The sequence below is a fragment of the Amblyomma maculatum genome, chromosome 8 (genome assembly GCF_055883805.1).
Source record: "Amblyomma maculatum isolate TAMU_Amacu chromosome 8, ASM5588380v1, whole genome shotgun sequence".
Lineage (NCBI taxonomy): Eukaryota > Metazoa > Arthropoda > Arachnida > Ixodida > Ixodidae > Amblyomma > Amblyomma maculatum.
This window is the reverse complement of record NC_139351.1, coordinates 22,969,172-22,990,852: the sequence shown is the minus strand read 5'-3', so window position 1 is coordinate 22,990,852 and position 21,681 is coordinate 22,969,172. Positions and strand designations below refer to the sequence as shown.

Below are 21,681 nucleotides of genomic sequence, written 5' to 3'. Positions count from 1 at the left end.
TAAACATTGCTCTTATCCAGTAGCCTGTCACAACACGTAACTCCTCCTCACTATTTTCACAGAAAAATACACCTGCATAGAGCTTCAATACTTTATTTTCAAATTGTCTATCTGTTCTCAGTAACTCTGAAATGACTATGCAATTATTGAGCTGTAATGAAGTTCAAACAGGCACATGCCGTGCTTTTCCATTTTACAGCTGTCCACTTACTTAAAACCGCTTTCCCATTCCACTTGAAGGCACATAGTAGTCTTGGGACTTTAAGTGCCAGCAACAACACCCTCGGCTCACAAATGCTATGTGCTCCTACACTGGTCCTACACATAAGCTAAGCTGCTGCAATTATCTCCAGCAGCGAAATAATGCCAATATCAGCCAGAAACAATGCTTAACACTACAGAATGAACAGTTAGCTGTTATCATATTAGATTTACTACACTGCAACCATTGTTTTTACCTCCGGTTTTAGACTCTTGGAAAAGTGACTGTACTATGCTCTAGTTTGCAGCTGCATGACAAAAAGCAACACACACACACTAAAAATCATTTGTTCTGTAACAAAATTGCTCCTTGAAACTTGCCCATGCCACTTCAAACAACTTGACACTCAAAAATACTAAACATGAAATAAACCGAATCACGCACTCGGGATCTGCGTAGGAGATTGCATGTGTCTGTCTTATTTAGACGATTCAGATATTGATATCACGCACTCGGGATCTGCGTAGGAGAGTGCATGTGTTTGCCTTATTCAGACCATTCAGAAACTGATATGGAGCCCATAGTATGGATGAAGTGAGGAGCTGTGAGGGTAGCGTTGACCTGTTCAATGGCTCCTCACCTCGTAGGTCAGAACAAGCTGCTGTCCTGGTGCATACCCAACAACATATTCTGTTGCAACAGCATTGCTGCCGTCCTGGCCGTCAGTCATCTTCTTTCTCATCGAAGCTCTCAAGAATGGCATGTCAGGGACAGCCATCTCAAACCAGCCATTGCCTCTATCCTGGAGGGTCAAGTGGTTTTTCACAGCTGAACCTGAGGACGCAAGATGGTGAATAATAAGATGTCTGACGCTATATTAAACAAAAGAGATTGATTACGAATATAATTGGGAGCGTTTCCATTTTCAGAAGTGCCCCATTCTTACTAATGCGGTAGCATCAAAGGGCACGTCACGGAGGAAATCCAATGTCGGCACTGGCGTCAGTTTCGGCATTGTGAGCGAAAATTTATGGGCACGGCACTGGCAGACGGTAGCTGGCAGCTGATATGGCCTAGCATTGACTGTTTGATGGTTTGTGCAACTTACATGAGGCCTCATAATACCAGAAACTTGGCAGTAGCTTCCAACTCTGGCCCCTCCTTTCACAAGGGAGGGTGATATCAAAATCAGCGTGTCAGGACCCTTGCATTCATGTTATTCCTATAGGCCACGCAGGCAGGTTAATATGTCTCGGTTAAAGTGGGGGCTTCATATATGGGATGGTAGCCTATGCTATCACGTCATACCCTTAAAGGCAGAGGTGTTCTCCATAAATCTTTTTGTGTACCCCATATCTGTCTTTGGAACACCAGGTGACGCTAGGAAAGATTATTGGCAGATTGTGCCATTACGATGCCCACCACCCTCAGTGCTGCTTGCCTTTCTCTCAGGAATGATGGCCTCGGGGGTCAAGAAGATTGCAAAGGAGCTTATGTTCGGTTCGCACTTCTGCAGCTGCTTTGCACAGTGGCCGCACACAGACTGCCTGACCAGCAGGCAAATCAAGCAAAACCTTGCTTTCTCGTATCTTCCTGCACTGCTGCACAAGTAATTAATGAGCTATCTGTGGATGGTAAAGCAGTCACTCGACTGAGTGCTGTTTAAAGAAATTTTTAGTGCATTGCTACCAGATTTTTCTTTTTTTTTTTTTTTTCACCTTTAATTTTCTACTCAGTCCAAGCCTTATCCTTACTAAAAATAACCAGTGTGCAATCTTGAGGGCACTAACTGTACAATAAAGCTCAACTTGATATTCCCACTGGGGTCCGCCTCAGGGCTCTGAGATGGCCATTTTCCAGTTGGACATGTAATACACTCTCTAAAATAATAGAATCTGCTTTGGAGACATAGGTTGCAAGTAGAGAAAATGAGGACGACTCATCCACTAGAATACGTGCAATTGCAAGGCAAAGGTCGCTGTCTGCTGCCTCTACTCCAGGTCTGCAAATCAGCCTTGGTCACCCTGTCTAAACAAACCTCCCAGCATCAGCCCCCCAAGTTACTTCTCATAGACACAAATTAATTTTTTTTTCTCCTTTGTGGTAATCACTCTCTTACACCAGATAGACCAATGATTAATCTACTTACTGTATCAGAAGTGTTACTGATTTTCATTTTTTCATTTTTGTAGCCAGGGCCACAGTTTCGTCTCGCCATTTAATCGTGCCTGTTTGAAGAGCGAAGAAAGAAGAAAAAGAAGAAGGGAAAAGGAGAAGAAGAAGAAAAACAAGAAGACAGGTAACTCGGTAGTTAGTTGAGGCGAACGACAACAGCAAGTTGCTAGGACAGAAGGTTCATGGAAACGTTGTGATTGCGGCGTGCCCCGGAGTTCGACGTAGAGGCAATGTCATACTACTAGAAATCTTCTGCACCCGAATGAGAATGGTCAACGACGAGAGGCAAGGGGTGCTCATACGTGAAGTGATTCCGCCACGGCATAAATAAAGCTGCAACTATAGAGTAAACTACTATGTGCAAAAGTCATGTCTTTACTTTCAAGCCGAACCTAAGCATAGTCATGCAGATTGCTCTTGCGTAACTCGAGGTTTAACCACAACCTAACCACAGCTAACTTTTTTTTCCTTTCTTGATGTCAAACAGGCTATCACTAATGCGTGTTTCTACTCTAATCCATGTTCCTCTTCGTCTCTTCGCTGAGAGGTTTGGGCAGGTTTAGTGCCATAAAGCAGCAGACAAGTGGACAGAAGAAATGTTCACCAAGAACGCTGGGCATGAGAACTAGCACTCAGATCTCACAGGTGTGATCAGCATCAGTACAGCAGACAATGAAAACGGAGAATCAATTGCCAACAGAGTCGACCCAGCAAAAAAAAACTTAATTTTCCCATCTTAGAACGCAAAAATGATAGCAACCATGAATGAGTACACTTGGGACACGTGCCCCTCCACGCTGAAATATGTAGCAGGTCTTCATTGATCTTGAAGATACGTAAACAATTCAAAAAAGAAAAAAATGCAGCCTTCAGCACAAAAACATACCTTTAACTGAGACTAATGTTACTTTTACAAAAAGGATGACTACCTTCTGCCAATTAAATAAGCACATGCAAGGTATTATAGAATGACTTGAAAAGAATTTCAAATGGGCCTGTGTTACAAACCAATGCAAAGATTCTGTGAGTATGAACAACAACATACTACAGGTGCGTTGTTGCGTACCTTTTGTGAACACATCGATCTTGAGTTGACTGTGCTTGGATGGAAGAACAGCATCTATGCCTACAGATGTTACCTCTCTGTAAAATAAGAGAGTAAAGTCAATCTTGTTCTAAGTGAAGGTCAACTATTTGTTAGGCTCTTTCTGGCCCCAATAATGCTAGTTTTGGCAGCAAAAGGTCCACTTTTTCTTCGAGAAAATTGGATTCCGAAATAGAACATTTTTTTCCAGCCACTGACTGACACAAATGCATGATACCAATAACAAAACAGCTCCATGGCCTCCTCGCCAAGTCGTAAAAAGGCCAGAAAGCACCGAGGCAGGGTCATGCTGAGCATTAAGGAGCAGAGTAAGAGCAATGACAATCGATGCAGTGCAAATGGGCTTACTCGCTGTACGGCTTCAGCACAAACTGCCAACTGGCAGGTGCTGCCATGAGGAACCACGGTCGCATCAGGTGCGTGACGTTGGCATACGACCGGTCGTGACAGAACTGCAGGCCAGACCATCCCCCGAGAGCACTGCCAGTGCACCAGTCAACGGTGACACGCTGGACGTTCCAGTCGCCCATCTCTTCAATACGGTCATGCTTGATCAGTTGATTGGTGCGCCTGAGAGAGAAAGTTTGACAATGATGGTGCTGATTTGATTTGGCTTGGTGTGAGGGGTTTAACGTCCCAAAGCAACTTGGGCTATAAGAGACATCGTAGTGGAGGGCTCCGGAAATTTCGACCACCTGGGGTTCTTTAACGTGCACGGACATTGCACAGCACATGGGTGCCTAGCTTTTCGTTTTTACCGAAAAGCAGCCGCCGAGGCCGGGATTTGATCCCGCATGCTTGGGTAAAGTAGTCAAGTGCCCTAACTATTGCGCCACCCCGGCGGGCAGTGACACTGCTAAGTGACATCGCCTAAACACCCAGCGTGAGCTTTAAAAAATAAGTCAATGCAATTGCCACAGTTCACAGCTAAGTGTAAGCACATCAACATGACACAGATGGTGAGAGCACATGCTACCTCATGCTAGCGCCACAAGAAAATGCTCAGCAGTCAAAATAACTGGCTCCTGTTGTCATATGGTTATGACAAAAGGCACAAAGTAACAAACAAAGGGAAGACTAGCGCTGAACTGAAATTTCTTTAGCTTATACCTGCCAAAAAAATGAAACTGAGCTTGGCAGTGATGATGGGAGCAGGTGAACATGGCAGTAGTGGAAGATCAGAATGCTTTTTCTCTCAACTGCACTCAATGATGATATTAATCTTCAGAGGTAAGGCAGTTGAACTACCTCAAACACAAAAGCATCACAAAAACTGCCATGTACTGATTTAAAAACAGCAGTGAACTATCTCTTTAAAAAAAAAATTACTGCCTCTCCCATAATCAAGAGTAGATGTATGACATGGTTACGGGCATAGCACATTAGCTGTCGATGGTACTAGCTACGCTATACAAATGCGTCTAGTGCAGCACAGCGCACCATACTTCGAGTTTTCCGTCTGCTAACAAGACGATGCCAGTTGTTCTTATAGGCTTTCTTTGTCTCATCGAATTGGTCGCTTGCAACTGTGTGGAAAGCAACTGCCTGCCTTAGTTGCAGTCCACGGAGGCATTGTCACCTTTGTGAACAGCCGCATAATCGTGATGTTGTCAAGAGAGGTGAGCAGTCTTCTGCCGTGACCTGTAATTCGCAAAGCAATCCTACTTCTCTTAAACCTCATACCCTCCCTTTCATCTGGCTTCACTGCTCGGCTTAAGCTACCCTGACGATGACGGCAGTGAAGTGCGGAACGGTGTAGATGCGTATCCAGCCAAGAAGAGATACTGGCCTGACAAGAACGTTGGAGAAGCAGCGCCTTCGAGTTCTCCCTGAGTGCCCACAACAATCGTCTGCTAAACAGAAATGCCATGCACTGATGACGGAGCAGACTCGATTCCAAATGGCCAAACACTCTTCGAGATATTGCCACTTTGACCGCTGGCATAGGGTGGCACATGAACATGTGGTACCGTGGCACCATCCTTGGAGAGGGCACGGAAACCTGAGAGAGTGAGCTCAGCACACGAAATTTCATTCAGTGCCTGGATGTTCACATTTCGGTCCCTGGATGTTGGCTCTCGACTTTATTTCGACGTCCCCTCAAGGTTGCCACCAACAGGAGCTAAAAGCCTAAAAGCATTTCATGTCTAAAGCACTCGCAGCCTTAAGCGTTGCATACAGCACTACATAAGCGTAATCAATCCTGAGCATTCTGATCATGCCTCCCATAGCAAACAGTAAGTGCGCATGATAAGGTAACATGCTGCTAGAGGCGAGCAAGGCAAATGAAAAAAACCAACATAACCTTTTGCAGCGCTAACCACAGCATAAGCAGAGTAGCAATGACCCATTTAAAGAACCAATGTGTGGCTAGAGGCTGCTTCTAGTAGTTGAAAAGATTCTTTGATCATTTAGTTTTGCTTGTACTATATGGCTCCGCATAAAAAAGCACTCGTTTGGGAAGTCACACACTGCACCTCCTCATCACGTTATGCCCTAAGACTGTTCTATGTCATTTTTATCGTTTGGTTTTCCAGAAGTGACATTTGTGGCCACTATACATTCAGGTAGGTCTAGCTGATGCTGCAGTTGACTGCCTTTCACCTAAATTTATTTTTCCCCGCCTATGTTTAAACGTTAGGCAGTAAGCTCTTTTGAGGATAATCTCACACACACATTTGGCATTCAAATATATTTTTTCTTTTTCAACTGAGAGATCAGATCTATTACGTCAGGTTTCACCAAGGTCACCAGGTGGGACAATTTGACCTGAAGTCAGAAACTTTCAGTTTGGTTTAAAGTTCGGTAAGCCACTTAAAATTGCGTTCAACAATTACTCAATGACCTTAACCTTTGACCCTGACTTTCATTGCATTGATCGATTACTCCGACGGCTTTGACTTTCGACCTTTGACATGAAAGCTTAACAAGTGTAACCAAGCCAAACAGAGCTCTGGCTCTGTATCTAGGTTTAGAAGAGTAAAACCTCCACAAATTTTTTTTTGCGGACAGTCTCGTTGCAAGCATGATCCCTTCTCCTTTCAGAAGAAAGACTCCAGCTGGTAACAACATCTCCTATCTATAGTAAACCAACAAACGCTGTCCTAATAATAATAATAATAATAATAATAATAATAATAATAATAATAATAATAATAATAATAATAATAATAATAATAATAATAATAATAATAATAATAATAATAATAATAATCATAATAATAATAATAATAATAAATAAATAGATTGAAAGAGCAATCAGAGGGCTGAAAAAAAAAACAGTTGAAGATCCTGTTGAGTGTTGAGGAGTGCGTGGAGTGGAATGCACATTTAGAAAGTGCATTTGTTTCACAGCAAGCAGCAGCAGTGAAAACTTTGGGCCTTGTTCCTGTTCGTTTGTTGATGCTCTGAAGCAGTGCGTTGAATGATGCAGCCATTTCTCCTCGGCAAATGGTTATTGCTATATCCTGCTGGCAACTGAATAAAAGGTACCCCAAGACACCAAAAAGAGAAAAGAGGAGAGAGAGAGAGGACATTGCTTCGAGCATTGGTAAGCCAGCTTCTGCTTTCAGTCCTGTGTCCTTATTAAATATGCAATAATGTTTGTAATCATGTAGAGTAGAACTGCGCTATAGTAAACTCGGGCATAATAAGGTGAAACTGAAGCCCTAGTTTGTATTCCACAGATAACTCTACATTTCTTCCCCTTTATAGTAAAGTTGTTTTTGATAAAAATCGATTACAGTAAAGTGTTTCTGGACAAGATGATGTACCTCTCATGAAATGACACCGCCACATGCGTGCTACAAATTTTTGTTTTCGAAAAAAAAAAAAAGAAATCGGTTTAGATGGCTTTATCATGGGCTCACCAGCTGTGAGGAGGGGTCAACTTTGCGCAGACCTTTGGAGCCATGAAAGAAAGTAAGCGGAGTGTAGAAAAAAAAAAAAAAGCTAGCAACGAATGTGGAAAGAGGACGGCACAGTCCGTTCCGAAAGTAAAGGTGAAAAACATTTGAGATTGGCACCTACATTGGGCAAATGCATAAGCATCCTTTGTAAAAAAAAAAAAAGAGACATGGAAGAAGAAGAATAGGCTTCCGGTTTGTGATGTCGCACTATGACTTCACACCCCATGGAAGTTGGGTACTAAGTGACTCCCCTTGGACGTCGACATAACGCCACTTGGCTATTTCGATGTCTGATTGACTTAATTGGCTCTAATTATTTAACTAATCACTCTACACGTGGCAAAATTTTTCCCCAGTGAGATTTATTTTCATCGTCCCATTCGTTTTCTTATGACTTGTTTCGTTCAAACATGATCCTGCCGAAAAATGTCTGCGAAAACATACCCAACATCTGATTGGCTTAATTGGCGGTAATTAATTATCTAATTGCATGAACCAATTATTTTGCCAGCAAGATTTCTTATCCATAATCTAGTGCAACCCTTTGTTTTCTTATAACTCGTTTTGTTTGAACATAATCCTGCTGACAAACTTGTGACGTGACAGACATGATGTCTGAGCTAATTGGTTCTAATTAACTAATTAACTATTCTGCACGCACCAAAGTTTTTCCCAATGAGGTTTTTTTCATCCTCTATCTAGTGCAATCATTCTTTTCTAATTACTCATTTCGTTTGAACGTATGACAAACTTCTGGCGACCTGACAAGCACAATATCTGACTTAATTGGCTCTAATTAACTAATTACTCTCTCTGCATGCACCAAATTTTTTCCCACCAGGATTTATTCACCCTCTATCTAGAGTAATAATTTGTTTTCTTATCACTTGTTTCGTTCGAACGTGATCCTGCTGCTGGCGACATGACACACACATGATGTCTGATTGACTTAATTGGCTCTAATTAATTAATTTGCATGTACCAAACATTTTCACCAGTGAGATTTTTCATCGTTTATCTAGTGTAACCATTCAGTTTCTTATCCCTCATTTCGTTCGAATGTAATCCTTCCAAAAAACTTCTGGTGACACAACCTTGAAAACATACCCACTTAATGCTTACTGATTAATGAAAGTGCAGAGAGAAATAAGGTAGTGAAGAAACAGCCGAACATTCTTGGCACTGTGCAGAGCAGGGCATGAGGCTAAGGTGGAAATTATTGCCTCTTAAATGACAGAAACAGTGAAATATGATGCCATGTTCATGCAACGCATTGGTTTTTAAATGAAATCAAACTCAGTTGTATTTGTAGCCATGTTACATTCATGCTAGAGAGGTACTTCTACAAGGTGTCACCAATAACAACAACAAAAAATGTTATAAATGAAAAAAGAAAGAAAAAAAAAACTGCGCAGAGGCTATAAGAGACGGATGGAAGGTATTTTAGAGTGCTGTTTTATAAAGTAACAAAGCATGCTTGATAAGTAGCCATGTGATCACCAGACAGCATCTTCAAGGCCATTTCATCACTGATAACTGACATAGTAAAGGTTTCTGCCAGTCGGAGTGGGTTTACTATAAAAGTGTTCTACTATATCAACAAGCCCAGATTTTTCATAATAAAGCATATAGTTTTACACTTTGTTGAAGCTTTAGATTATTTTCATCAAATGGCCAGTCGAGTTGAGGATTACCAATACTAACTAGTATGTGGGGTTTGACATCCCGAAGTGAATCAGACTTTAAGAAATGCCTATACTAAATAATTAGGAAGCAGGTATAAGAAGATGACTTCTTTATCCTAAGCGCTCCCTACCATGCTCTCTCTCTTTTGTTTTCTTCTTTTTTTACTGCTGGCCTGACACAACGCCTCACATAAAGTGCCATGATGTATCTGAAAGGTCTTTGAAAGGAAAGCAACCGGCGCGAGGCAGAGTTTGACAATTTTAGCTCACACAAGTTGGAGGATCTTCTGTTCTTTCCGTGGAATTTCGAGCTCAATGCGAGTAGACTGGTGTAGGAGGTTGAGCTCGGCATTGAGCTGGGTTGTCGTGTAAGCTGAGCTGTTGGCCTGGACTCCCATGTGTGTCTTGGTCGGGAAGTCGAGCAGCATGCGATTCAGGAAGGTCAGCGCCCCACTGCAGTTGCACAAGTCAAAAGGAAAATAAGAAGCCTATTTTGACAACGACAACAATTCTACAGGGCTTAGGTCTGAACAATAACTAAAGAAAAGAAAAATAATACACTTGGTATGTCAAAGGCTACCAACCCAGGCCAAGGTAAACACAGTATGGGGTGGTGCTTGTTGTCTTTGTACAATGACTAATGAAGAAAGATTGTGACCACACTGCACTGATTTAAGATTGCACTGTGCTAGCACTGTTTCTGAAACCAATATTGACTAAAAATAAGTTTTTCTTGCATGCCTGGTTTCTGTTTGCATGTAATAGAAAAGCCTCTGCTTCACTATTGTTCAAAGATAGTAAAACAATTTTCAGTAAAGTAGATACTAAATTTTAGCACACAAAAACAAGCACAATATACTCCTTGTGAAAAGCACTTAGAACCAACAAGTGGCACTTGGTACACATGAAAACAGTTACAAGCATCTACACAATGCTGACATTGCTATCCTCTTGGGATAAAAATGACCCATCTGAACTGTCACTGCAAACAAAAAATTACAGGACTGTACTTAAGTCTGCTTAAGAGTGAAAATGGCAAAAACCACTTTACACGACTGTTCTCACTAACTGCATCACCATTATCATCTCTACTATCGTCATCATCACTATCACTACTATCTCATTATCAACCAAATACAGTCATTGTCATTGCCACTATCATCATTATCACGGACTGCATCGCCGTTGTCATCGCTACTATTATCCTCATGCTAGACAAGGAGAAATATAACTGGTTTCTCACAAGCCCAGTGTGGCTGAGTGGTTTGCCCGCTTGGCTGGGGATTGGAGGGGTTTGGTTCCCGGTGGAGACAGATAATTTTTTTTTAACATCAGTTCACACGAACAATTCCTGCGGACATTTCTACAACCCATGAGCCTATAGAGGCCTTAAAAAAGGGGGCAGGGTGCAGACAAAGTCACACTCATCGAACCTTGGGTGAAATTTGACGGCAAGGTTGCTTGGTCTGGTCTGGTGTGCCTCCGTTCTCAACGATGCCACCAGTGTAGCACTGGTGGTCCAGTTGAGCGGCAACCCCATCAGGGTGGGCACCTGGTGGTACCCCTCTATGATTCGGATGGTCCGCGTCACGTCGAACGACCGCGGGTTCTTGAGCAGCTCGTAGAGTGGCTCGGGTGGCATAAACAGGCCCACGAAGGCAGCCAGGATCTCGCCATAGCTTGAGAACGTCAGATCAGTGCCTGCCGGGTGAAGATGCCAACCAATACAGTCTTGCTGTCCCTTTAGAACTGAAAACAATCAACTGTTGGGCATGTTGAGACATGATTGGTTGATACAAGGCACAAGAGTGGACAGGATGAACAAAGAAGGCGCTATGTCCGCGTTTGTTCTTCGTTTGTCCTATCCACTCTTGCGCCTTGTGTCAACTTTAGGAACTGCTCAGGTGATCTGAAATATTCTTTTTGCGATCATAGCTAAAAGGTCAGCCTACAACATTCTCTCTAACTAGAAAAAGCTAGTGCATACATGTTGGTCACTAGCGACTTTGTCCTGTCTGTAAATGCAACATTAGTAGTAACACAGTGTGATTATATATAGACTCTTACACAGCTTTGCTATTACTTTTTTTTTATTGCTGCGGTACTGCAATCATGCCTTGTTGATTTCATTACTTGCACTAGGTCCTTTATCTTGTAAAACAAAAATTCACAGAGGGTACTAAAGAAAGTAAGCCAAAATCACTCGAATATAAGGCTGCCTCATTTTCATCCAGTGGTAATACATCTAGCTCCACCATCTCTAAAATCACTAACAACCCTAACTTTCCTTTGGAGACTATGGGCACAAGAAATATATCCTGCCCAATAATTCTTTCCTAAGGTTTATCCCAGCCCAGCTAACCTATACTGCAGTGCACACTGCAACAATATTTCACATTTTCCCTCGAATTGACCATAGCTTTAGAATTGAACCACCATTCTCACACACTGGCCTATATGGACGAATAAAATAATCAATGAAGCAAACACTTTGCAAGAAGGGGCAAGTTCTTTGACATAACACCTATTGTTTCCGAGCACAATTCTGATAAACTAGCATAGACACTGGCGCCGTTAATACATCATAACAGCAGGGAGTCCTGCATGTAGGCCCCTTCTAATGTTACTAGCTATGCACTCAGAAAAAAAAAAAAAAAGCACACATGCTGAATTTCACACCAATTTGCAAACACTACCCACAATGGTCACGTTGGAGTAAAAGCAGAAGATGCATTTTGTGCACGCCTTCTTCATCTTTGCAGTATATACAGCGTGTTTGGTGAAACAATGTTGTTTTCATTCATGTTACCCAAAACCCTCTCATCATATACCTCCAATTGACCCAATCCCATGGCAGCTGTGTCCATTCAATACCCAAAAAGCTTCTAATCTCATCCATTAAGTTGAATTTCAGCCCACCGCTGATATTTTTGCCTTCCCTAGGATCCCGTCTGTTACCCTTAACAAATACTGGTTATCTTTACTTTGCATTGCATGTCCTGCTCTTGCCCGTTTCTTCTTCACGATTACGACTAGAAACTCATTAAATTGCATTTTCTCCCCGACGCATGCTGCTCTCATATCCAGCCTCTCACATTACATTTCTCATTTTCCGAAAGCAAAGGAAAGAAAAAAAGTTATGGAAACATAACTCTCAGTGTTGTCCTGAACTCAAGTTCAAGCCCACTCAGAGCTCACCGAACATGTTCAGGTCCACAACTGGTGTCAGCGACATGCGACCGGCAGGCGGCATGAGTTCCAGGATCTTCTTCAACCCCTCCTGGAGCTTGGGGAAGTGCTTCAACGGTCGCTTCAGCCTAGCCGCACCACCACCGCCGGGAACGAGCAAATTGAAGAAGGCCTCCCAGTCTGGCCGCCAATCACCATCCTTGAGCTTGGCCGCACCAAGCACAAATCGCTCAATCTCTGCAAGGAATAGGGACGGTGTTTAGCCCTCACTTCCTCAGCCAACTTCGCCCCTTCAAGGCATGTTACACTGACCATTACTGTAGCCACAGAATAATATAATAATGGGTTCACAAGAAGAAAATACCAAAAATGCTTTTATCTCCTTTCAACTCATTTATCAACAATATGCTTTAAAATTCTGAGCTTCTTTTATATCTTCCTTGCATGCGTGAAAACCTTAAGTAACAAACAATCTGCTTTTCTTTTTTTTGAAGCCGCAAGCTAGGCGCAAGTCAAAAACAACACAGTGGTGATTTCTCCCTTAGATGAGGCCTTCCAGCCTATGATCTCAACCTATTGTCACAAAGCCATGCCTCCATTGCCTTGCTTCTGCTAATATGGCCTCGTTGGCAGGAGCAAGATGACTCACCCCAACACTATCACAAAATGTTTTATGATGTCGGTTTGAAAGTTTCCTTCGGGCGGTATATGCCGCTGTACTTTGATGAGAGTCCCCATGCGGGAAAAAAAATCTAGCTGCCCTTTTGCCTGAAGAGGCGGTTGGCAGGTGGTGAAGTGGAGAGGAAGAAATTCCCCTTTCTCTTGAAGAGGGGGATGGAAGAAAAACAAGGTGAAATGCAACACGTGGCTGGTGGTGATGGGTAGTGAGTGAGGAGAGAGTGGAGAGGAAGCAAAGCACGAGTCATACATTGAGTGACAAACTAGGTCACACCACCCACTCTGAAGCCCTTCCGCCTAAGGTTTACATCTGGATCTCTCCCGTATGATCCCCCACAAGAAGGCAAACAAAGTTACAACCTCAAATACATGTGACAGTGTTTTTACAATGCCTTCTGTGTGGCTATGCCGGATGCTCAAATTTTGACGAGGAAACCTGGTTTCTCTGCCTATGATGCAGAATGTTGTTGCTGTGGTTGGTCTGTTTACCAACTAATGAAAAGCATAGCTAGCAGCTACGGTTAGTAGCCAGCCCTTCATAAATACTGATCTACAGTGAACTTGCACTCGCTGGTGTGTGCACAAGCAAAAAAGAATCAGTACTATCATCTTTGAGCTTAACAGAAGCGTGGACTTGTACTACACAGTGTAAATATGAAGCATGCCTTGTCAAATGCATGCTTCATTGAGTGAGACATGGAATTTTTTGCATGTCTGTGGAGAACTACAGAACAAACTAGGGAATGTTTGCACAGCCGAGAGAACAGCATCGAGTAAGTGATGCCTAAACCCTAAACTACTCAGATTCCTTATCTGCCAAAAAATAATTAATTTACACAGAGATAGCTAAGCCAATGGCACATTAAAAGCAACATAAATGCAAGAACAAAGGGAAGATACACTACAAGTGCTAGCCCAAGAGCCCAATAGCAAATGGCAAACAGAGATCATGTTGTGTGTTTCTTCTACCTTTTGTCCTTGTCTTTCATGCTAATTTCTGATTCAACTTGGGCAGTTTTCACCTTACTACAAATAGTTCCACTAAGGCACTCACGAGTTCTCACCTTTGAAGAAAATGGTGATGTCTGCAAAGTGGAATTCGGTGCCAAACAGCTGCAAGCTTATGTTTCTGGAGAGATCCGAGAGCAGATTTCGCCAGCCACCAAAGATCTCCTCCGAGCCTGCCTTGATGGCAAAGCCACTTAGTTCCGTTGGCATAAAGGGCAGTTTGATTCGCCTTTCGAAGGTGTGCCGGCTGGACTTGCGGATTTTTTCAGTTCCACTGCTGCCATAGTGCTTCTCCGATGTGTAAAGCTTTTCTCCAGGGCTGAAAGTATGCGATACAAAGCAGTGAAAGTCTGCTATAATAGCATAACCACCTACAAGGGTAAGATGTATTACACGGCTACAACAGTGCATTAAAAAGAGAGGCAACGAATAAAATGTCAGTAGTTCTGATGACTCAAGCAACAAAAGATGGCTTTCTGAAAGTGCTGGGAGCATTTATACTTTCAGATATAAAAGCACTCGTTAAAATGAAATTTTGTTATGTCATTCATCAAAATTTGTTGTTAAAATTAAAACACACTGCTCTGGTGCAGTATGATGAGCTCACAGGAACCATCACTATAATTTGGTGGTTCTATACTCACACCAGGAAGTGGGTTTTGGACTAAGTAAAATTCAAAGAAAATAATCAAATAAATAATTAAGAAAATAACTATGGATAAACTAAGCTTGAATGCACTGATTCATTACTAGATACTAATCACAAAGAGGCTGCTCTCACAGAGAAACCCTTTTTCAGGAGTGGAAGCAGGCTTGAGCATTTTGGAGCAGCTCAGGGAGCACTAATAGTGCCAACATAGAGCAGCTTTGGAGCTATAAAATGAGAGTTTGGAGCATTCAAATTATGCTTTGGAGCATGTTTCTAGGGTCAAACGCATTTAATAATTGCATGCTTTTGTTTCTGACATACAAAAATACCCAATTTGATTCCTTTCTATTCAACGTTGAATGCTTTGCTGACTACATCCACATCTCTGACAAGACAAGACAAACAGCCATAACATGCGCAGATATTTAAAATAACACAACTGAACTGGGGAAAATTTTGGAAAAGAAACAGCAAACCGACTGTTTGCTTCTACATTTTATAACTGAACTAAGCTTACTCTTTTGACATGATAGATTCAAACGTGGAGTCCACCACTTTGACGTGCTCAAGCGCCACCACTAGTTGGGAGTTCATATCAATGACTGGCACATTTCCGCTTTCCTTGTGGATATTCTTTTTGACCCCATGCCTATGCTGAAAAATTCCAGGGCACTAGCACCTTCAGGAAGGATAAACTGCATTCAAGGATAGCCTCTTCCTCCTCCAGACTTTTTTTTGCTTCATAGTCTTCTGCCAGTGGCTCCTGTTTTCACCTCAGCAACACCGGCCCTTCCTTAATTTAAGCATGTTGACAATAGGCCCCGTATGGCATTCCAACACTCTTGAGAATATGTCTAGTGAACGACACCTTTCTGGCATCACCCCCTCACCCTTCAAGTATGCTGTTGTCTGACGTAGGCTCGAAATGTTTGGCACTAACAAAGAGGCATGATGGTGAAGTACCTGGTTGTTTTCAGAGCTGAACCCTTAGAACAACTCAAGTTGTTCTTTGCTGTCGGACAACTTTCCTAACGGCTCGAGGTACCCGCCAAGACTGCTTCGCTCACTTCTCTCACCACTGGCAAATCAAAAGGCTTGGAGAATGTCCTATGTTAAGTGCACAAATCATTTTTTCATAATTATTTCCCTCCAATCGCTTGTTGTGACTTCCTTAAATTTACTTGCAAATTTGTTATGTTCTATGTTTTCTAGTTTATAAAACATTTATACACATTAAGCTCAGCGTGAGGTGCATTATACCAACCACTGTTGTTTCGACTAAAGCAGACCCTAGAATGTGCACACGGAGCTCACAGCATACCCCTGCCTCCTGAGCTTTTCACCGTCACTCAATTAAATTGCATCGAATCACACTTTGGGGGAAATTTAATTAATAGCCTCCTGTGCAGCAAAAATTCGTGTTTTGCTAAATTTGATGGCAGAACATCGAGGCTGCCGGTTTGGGGCAGTTTTGGAGCAGAATCGAGCAAATGAAACAGCACTTCCACTCCTGGAATTTTTATAGGTTTTTAGGGAATCCTAGAGCTTAAAACATTTTCCCTTTCCAAATTTCTGAATTGTCTAAACTTCAAGAGAAAAAGGAAAAAGCCAGAAAAAAGGGATTTTGAGTACATTTAAAAACTTTTTTGTTATGGCACAGAAAATTGCTGGCTAAAGAGACAAAAAATGAATACAGTTTATCGTCACCACGTGGTAGCTTTGACAGATTAAATGCTTGTCAGTTAATTGTTGCTGTTGTTTCTTTAATTGCATATGCCCAGGGTTGAACTGCAGACAATCAGGGTATCTTTTCCATCATCAATGTCGCGAGCCTGAGTTGCGTAGTGGGGGAAAGATTGCTCCATTTGTAACTTTGATCTTCAGAATAAAAAGTTCATCGCTTGTGGCAAACAAATATCAGCACAGCTGTGAAGAGCCAGAGAGTGAATTTATACAAAGAACAATTTTTGGACAGAGTAGTCTTCGATGCCATTTTAAGAACAGCTCCAGATGACCACAGGTTAAGTCAAAGTCTTCCTATGCACTACACCGCTCATCAAAAACACAGCTCCAGGCATATTATACTAAAGAGGCAGCCTAAATTCTCTTTTACTCTACAAAATAAGCCAGAGATTGCCACCACGAAGAGCAGTGATGGCTATATGAAGCAAATGCTGGGTTCATTTTCTAATTATGCTGCAGTTATCAGGAGACCAAGCAACTCAAATAACACACACTAAGATGGACAGAAATTTCAAGTGCATGCTACCGGCACCAAATAAATGAAATGGTGCACATGAAATGTGAAAAAAGACTTAAATTTAGGGAGGCTGAATACATGCACGGTTCATCATTTGTCATCAGGTGCGATGACTACTTTGCAAAAGTGATTATTTGTAGTCTTTCGCCAGCCACTTGCACTTTTATGTTTTTGCATTTATATTTGAGCTGTCTCGTTAGCACTTTAAGCATATTAACTTTCTTCGACACACTATTGCAACCTAAGGGCAAAGACAAAACTTGCTCAGGAAACAGAGGTCATATAAGGTGGAAAGGGGCAAAAAATAAAATACATCTACAGCCGAAATCAAGCCGAATTCACAAGCATATTGTTGTGTCTATATTTTTTTGGGTGCGGATTTGTTGTGGCTAGGCTACACTCCTACTTACTTCAAAGGTGATACTGGAGTCTTCTTTGATGAGTTTGAAATGAGCAGTTGGACAATTATTAAGTGCAATTTTCTGGACACTGATTGCATATATTCTTGCTGGAAATACATTAATGCATCCAGAATTAGGCAGAGGGTCAATTTTTCTCAATACGAAAATTGGACATCATTGTCATTGGTGTCCATTTGAGCAACAAGAAACAAGAAAAAAAAACTACGTTGCGAACAAGTATTGTTTAACTGCATTGGAAGAACTCAAACACAATGTGTAGTGTTATATTCTTGCTGTGTTTAAAAAGTAAAGGTTAATATTCACAGAAATAAAGAGCGGCAGTAAGTACGCACATCGATTACAGCACATGTGGCGAATGCTTAGCCAACTTCGGAGGAAAATAGAGAACTTTCCATGGTTAGCAATTTTTCCAAGGAGGAATCTTGGAAAGAATGGTCAGGGTATCTTTGTACATATCTATAAAAACATCCACAAGGTTTCTAACTCTGCCAAGGTCAGATCAGAACCCAGCACCTCGCACGTGCAAGACATATGTGCCACCGCTAAACCAGAGCTGCAACAGTAACTGTGACTTCATGTGCAGAGCAGCAGAATTATACATTCATGACCAATGTGCCTCGTGGGCCGGTTTGGACGCTTACATGATGCTACCGCTGTCAAACTTTCCCTGCTCCAAAGCTGCCTTCAGCTCTGAGGGGAGCGAGTCGAGGAAGTCCGATATGGCATAGTCCACCAACTCGGAGTGCCGTGGCTCACTGTCCAGTGCATTGGCAACCGCCTTGCCAAACTTCCAGCGATCTGGCTCTCTGGTCAGCAGTTTGTAGACGGCAATCCGCAGTTCCCAAGGCCTTGTGCGATCGCTTAGCAGGCCCCTCGTCATCATTGACAAGCTGTCGTACGTTGGACGGAATTCACGCATAGCCTGTAAATTGTCGCACAAATTCGCAAACTCAGAGCCTCGGCAAGGCAACTAGACTGTTCGTCACACTCAAACACGCAGCCACAAAAAGTTATTTTTGTAGGAATTTGTTCTTGGGCGTAAAACAGGAAAGCGCATGCATAGCTAGAGCAAACATGCAGGCCAGGGATTTTTCAACTTTCCCAGGCACATTTTAACTTGTGTCTGAATCAGCAAACAAATCGTCCACGAATGGCTAATTAGCTTTAATTAACTGACTGTTTACGAATGGTGAGAGAAATAACTATGACTAGGGTATGTTAAAGCACCACACAGGTTGATAGGCTCGATTGCCCTGTGCTTGCAGAAATCTCCCTTACTCTTAAATACCTTTAAGAACATAAGCTCTTATTACTCACATTTGCCAGTTTCTTGCCCGTTTCTACATCGTCACGTGATCATGGCTACAGTATTGCAAATAATTTTTTAGCTACCATGTGACCACCCATACAATTGAGTCCACCACCTGGTCCACCATGTGTGACGTCATGATTCCCCAAGGCCACATGACCAAAGGCACCCCACCCCCACTGCATTACCCACTATACTATCGACCAACCTTATGTACTCCACCTGGGGATGAGTGCGTGTGTCGCCATTTAGAATCAGCATTGGTAGCAAAACATTGGTCCACCCGTTCGAGGTACAAGGTTCTGAGTGGTGCCAAACGAATTGGCCCCTTATGGCATACAGAATTATTTTTCAAGCTGAATCCTAACGCATGTGCGGGGTTCGTACAGACGACCTTTGGACTTTGAAACCGTGACGGGGTGCGACCTTCAGGGGACCATGGTGGGCGAACCAGTATGTGAGAGTAAAGAGGTGTGGGCGGGGCCAAACAAATCAATGTTTCGTGATGTACACGTTGGTACTGAAATTGAGGTCCTAGGATTAAATTCTGTAAATCCAACTTAACGCTTAATCATATGCCTGCAGCGGTTCAGCTCTTCTTTTTTTATCCAACTCGAGCCATGACAACTTATATGTGCCAAAACTAAATTTTGTTGAATGCAATCGCAAGTTTAACAATTCTATTTAAAAAAAATGGTGGTGCATGCCGGTAACTAGAACAGGGCAAAGTGCTGAATGTGATTGTTTTATGAATGAGCAGCGTGCGTTGTGACTGTCGGAACCACCCCAACTGTTGTAATGCACATATGTGCTGTAACAGCACATGTGGTTAACAGAATTGGTGATTCCAGCAGTTCTTAATCAAGCTGTCTTGCTACGAAACTGCCTTCACAATTCAGAAAAAAAAAAAAAAAAGAGTCCACTGAATCCAGCATTCAGTTACCTCTATTGCAAACACTGCCACTGGAACAGGCAGGTCCCTATTCTGAGCACAGGCCAGAAGGGTGGCCTCCAACTCAGGATTGGCAACCTGAGCAATGATGCCAGCATTCTTCAGAGCCTACAAAGAAAAGAGGAAACAAAAAAAAAGAAGGTGACCACCCACCACAATGCCCATGTGACACGACAGCGTACGACAGCAGTTTGTGACGTCTTCTCAGCCACATCTCAGCTATTGTGGCATGAAAGCAGTTTCTTCGTTTTCTCAATTTGCTGACGTCTTGCCTACTATAGTATGTACTGAGGATACCTCAAATCCAAGCGTCGGTAGCCTGTGTAAGTGTACTTTGCTTCGCTGCCCACGGAGGGCACCAAGGATCTACAGTTTGCACTGAGCTATCTCAATGGCACAATGTGGCCCTAGCTAACCTCCTTTCCTTCCATTAGGTTTCTTTGTTTTTTTGCAACAATGCCGAAAATGGCGTAAAACTGGAAAACATGCCATTACACACTTTCCTGTTAGAATGCTGCTCTACCTCACTGTCTCCGAAGGTAAATGCACGACTCCAGGCCACTGAGTTGTGCATAGAGTGCAATCAGACAGACACCGTATAAAAAGTCACAAGTGAACGACGTCCAACTGCAAAGAAGCATTCCTAATAAAAGAGCAAAGACAACCACAAGCTTTCAGGCTTCCTCCCTCTATCTGATCTTTGCCCTCCATGTTGGAGCAGGTGGCATTAAATTTAGAGCATTTTATTTTTTGGTTTTCCCATGTGGCGATGTCAAAGTTACACAAGTCAGGGGTGTACGAAGTGCACTAAAAGATCATTATCAGCTGTTTGCGAGGTGACTGCAGTAACAGGTAAGGAAATCGCACAACTTTCTCAGACAAGTAACTGACGCACAGGCATACAGCATAAATGGAATCACATGTATATTTCTAAAATAACTGAAAAGTATTTATGTTGTGCACATATTTCATATGAAGTCAACTGTTACTTCGAAAATAAAATAAATTATTATTATTATTATTATTGTCCTGTTTAGTGCTGTTTAAAGTATCTTGTACTGCTTTTTATCCGTTTCTTATTTATATTTTTACTTTAAACTTTATTTTCAAATCTTACTGTCCCGCGTTCAATTCTATATTTTTATTGTAATTCCCTGTATTTCTAGCCTGTGTTTTAGGTACCACGCACATGTTGTGCCTGGAATGGTTGTTTAATTTATGTATATTTCTTTATTACCACAATCAATGTCAGTTATTTGCTTTTTTTTATTCTCTCTATATATATATATATATATATATTTTTTTTTCGTGATGTGCTCTACAATTCTCTGACTGTGTATATAAGACATGCTACTCATTGATTTCTTTCTTTCCGTGACACTTTTGGTCTCAGTTTCATTTCATGTATTATTTGTTTCCTCTTTTGTGTTCTATCTGTGTGTGTAAAACTTGTGCATGCATTGTAATTTTATTTTGTGCTGCAGCACGAAGACCACATGGTTGTTCTTGCGCACATTAAATAAAGATTGATTGATTATTATTATTATTATTATTATTATTATTATTATTATTATTATTATTATTATTATTATTATTATTATTATTATTATTATTATTATTATTATTATTATTATTATGTTCCACATAGACCCTCAATTATGTTTCACAGAATGACATGATGATGCTGAAGTGAGATACCTTACATTGCGCTCAAATCAAGCTGGCTAAAAAAACCCACTATGTTTATTGCAGACTACACCTGTTGGCCTGTGCCTACTTTAAAACAGCTAAGTATGCTATCAACGACTGCTTGCCTGTTTGATAATGCTCAATGTGAAGCCCTGTTATCAGCACCGCTTGCTCCCTAGCTGTGCTGCTGAGATTGCACTGTAATTCATGCATTGTTAGAGCTTGACCGTCTGTTGTACTCCGTCATTTTCCGTGACATAAAAAAAAGAAACATCTTTGTGCATTCATACGACTAAATGTGGCAGCTATTCACATGCACCGAGTCTTGTTTTGCATCTATTGTAGTGAAAGAAAAATATAACTAAGCCCAATTAAGCAACAAAAGCCTAAGTTAAGAAATGTCATATTTGACAAAGCACTCGGGCATCAGCCATTATGAGAAGCCTCCAA

General features: G+C 41.8%; 1 protein-coding gene across 1 annotated transcript in view; it reads right to left on the bottom strand.

Annotated features, from left to right (window-relative positions):
* LOC146180717 (uncharacterized) overlaps positions 1 to 21,681 on the bottom strand; it is a 111,928-nt gene that overhangs the window by 62,788 nt on the left and 27,459 nt on the right. Inside the window, exons 12-20 of the mRNA XM_084576112.1 lie at positions 19,534 to 19,650; positions 17,923 to 18,203; positions 14,007 to 14,269; positions 12,274 to 12,501; positions 10,509 to 10,776; positions 9,346 to 9,528; positions 3,831 to 4,052; positions 3,444 to 3,520; positions 843 to 1,036 (exon numbers count right to left, since the gene is read on the bottom strand). Coding sequence (XP_084432238.1) covers positions 843 to 1,036; positions 3,444 to 3,520; positions 3,831 to 4,052; positions 9,346 to 9,528; positions 10,509 to 10,776; positions 12,274 to 12,501; positions 14,007 to 14,269; positions 17,923 to 18,203; positions 19,534 to 19,650 — 1,833 coding nt within the window. The remainder of the gene's footprint in view (positions 1 to 842; positions 1,037 to 3,443; positions 3,521 to 3,830; positions 4,053 to 9,345; positions 9,529 to 10,508; positions 10,777 to 12,273; positions 12,502 to 14,006; positions 14,270 to 17,922; positions 18,204 to 19,533; positions 19,651 to 21,681) is intronic.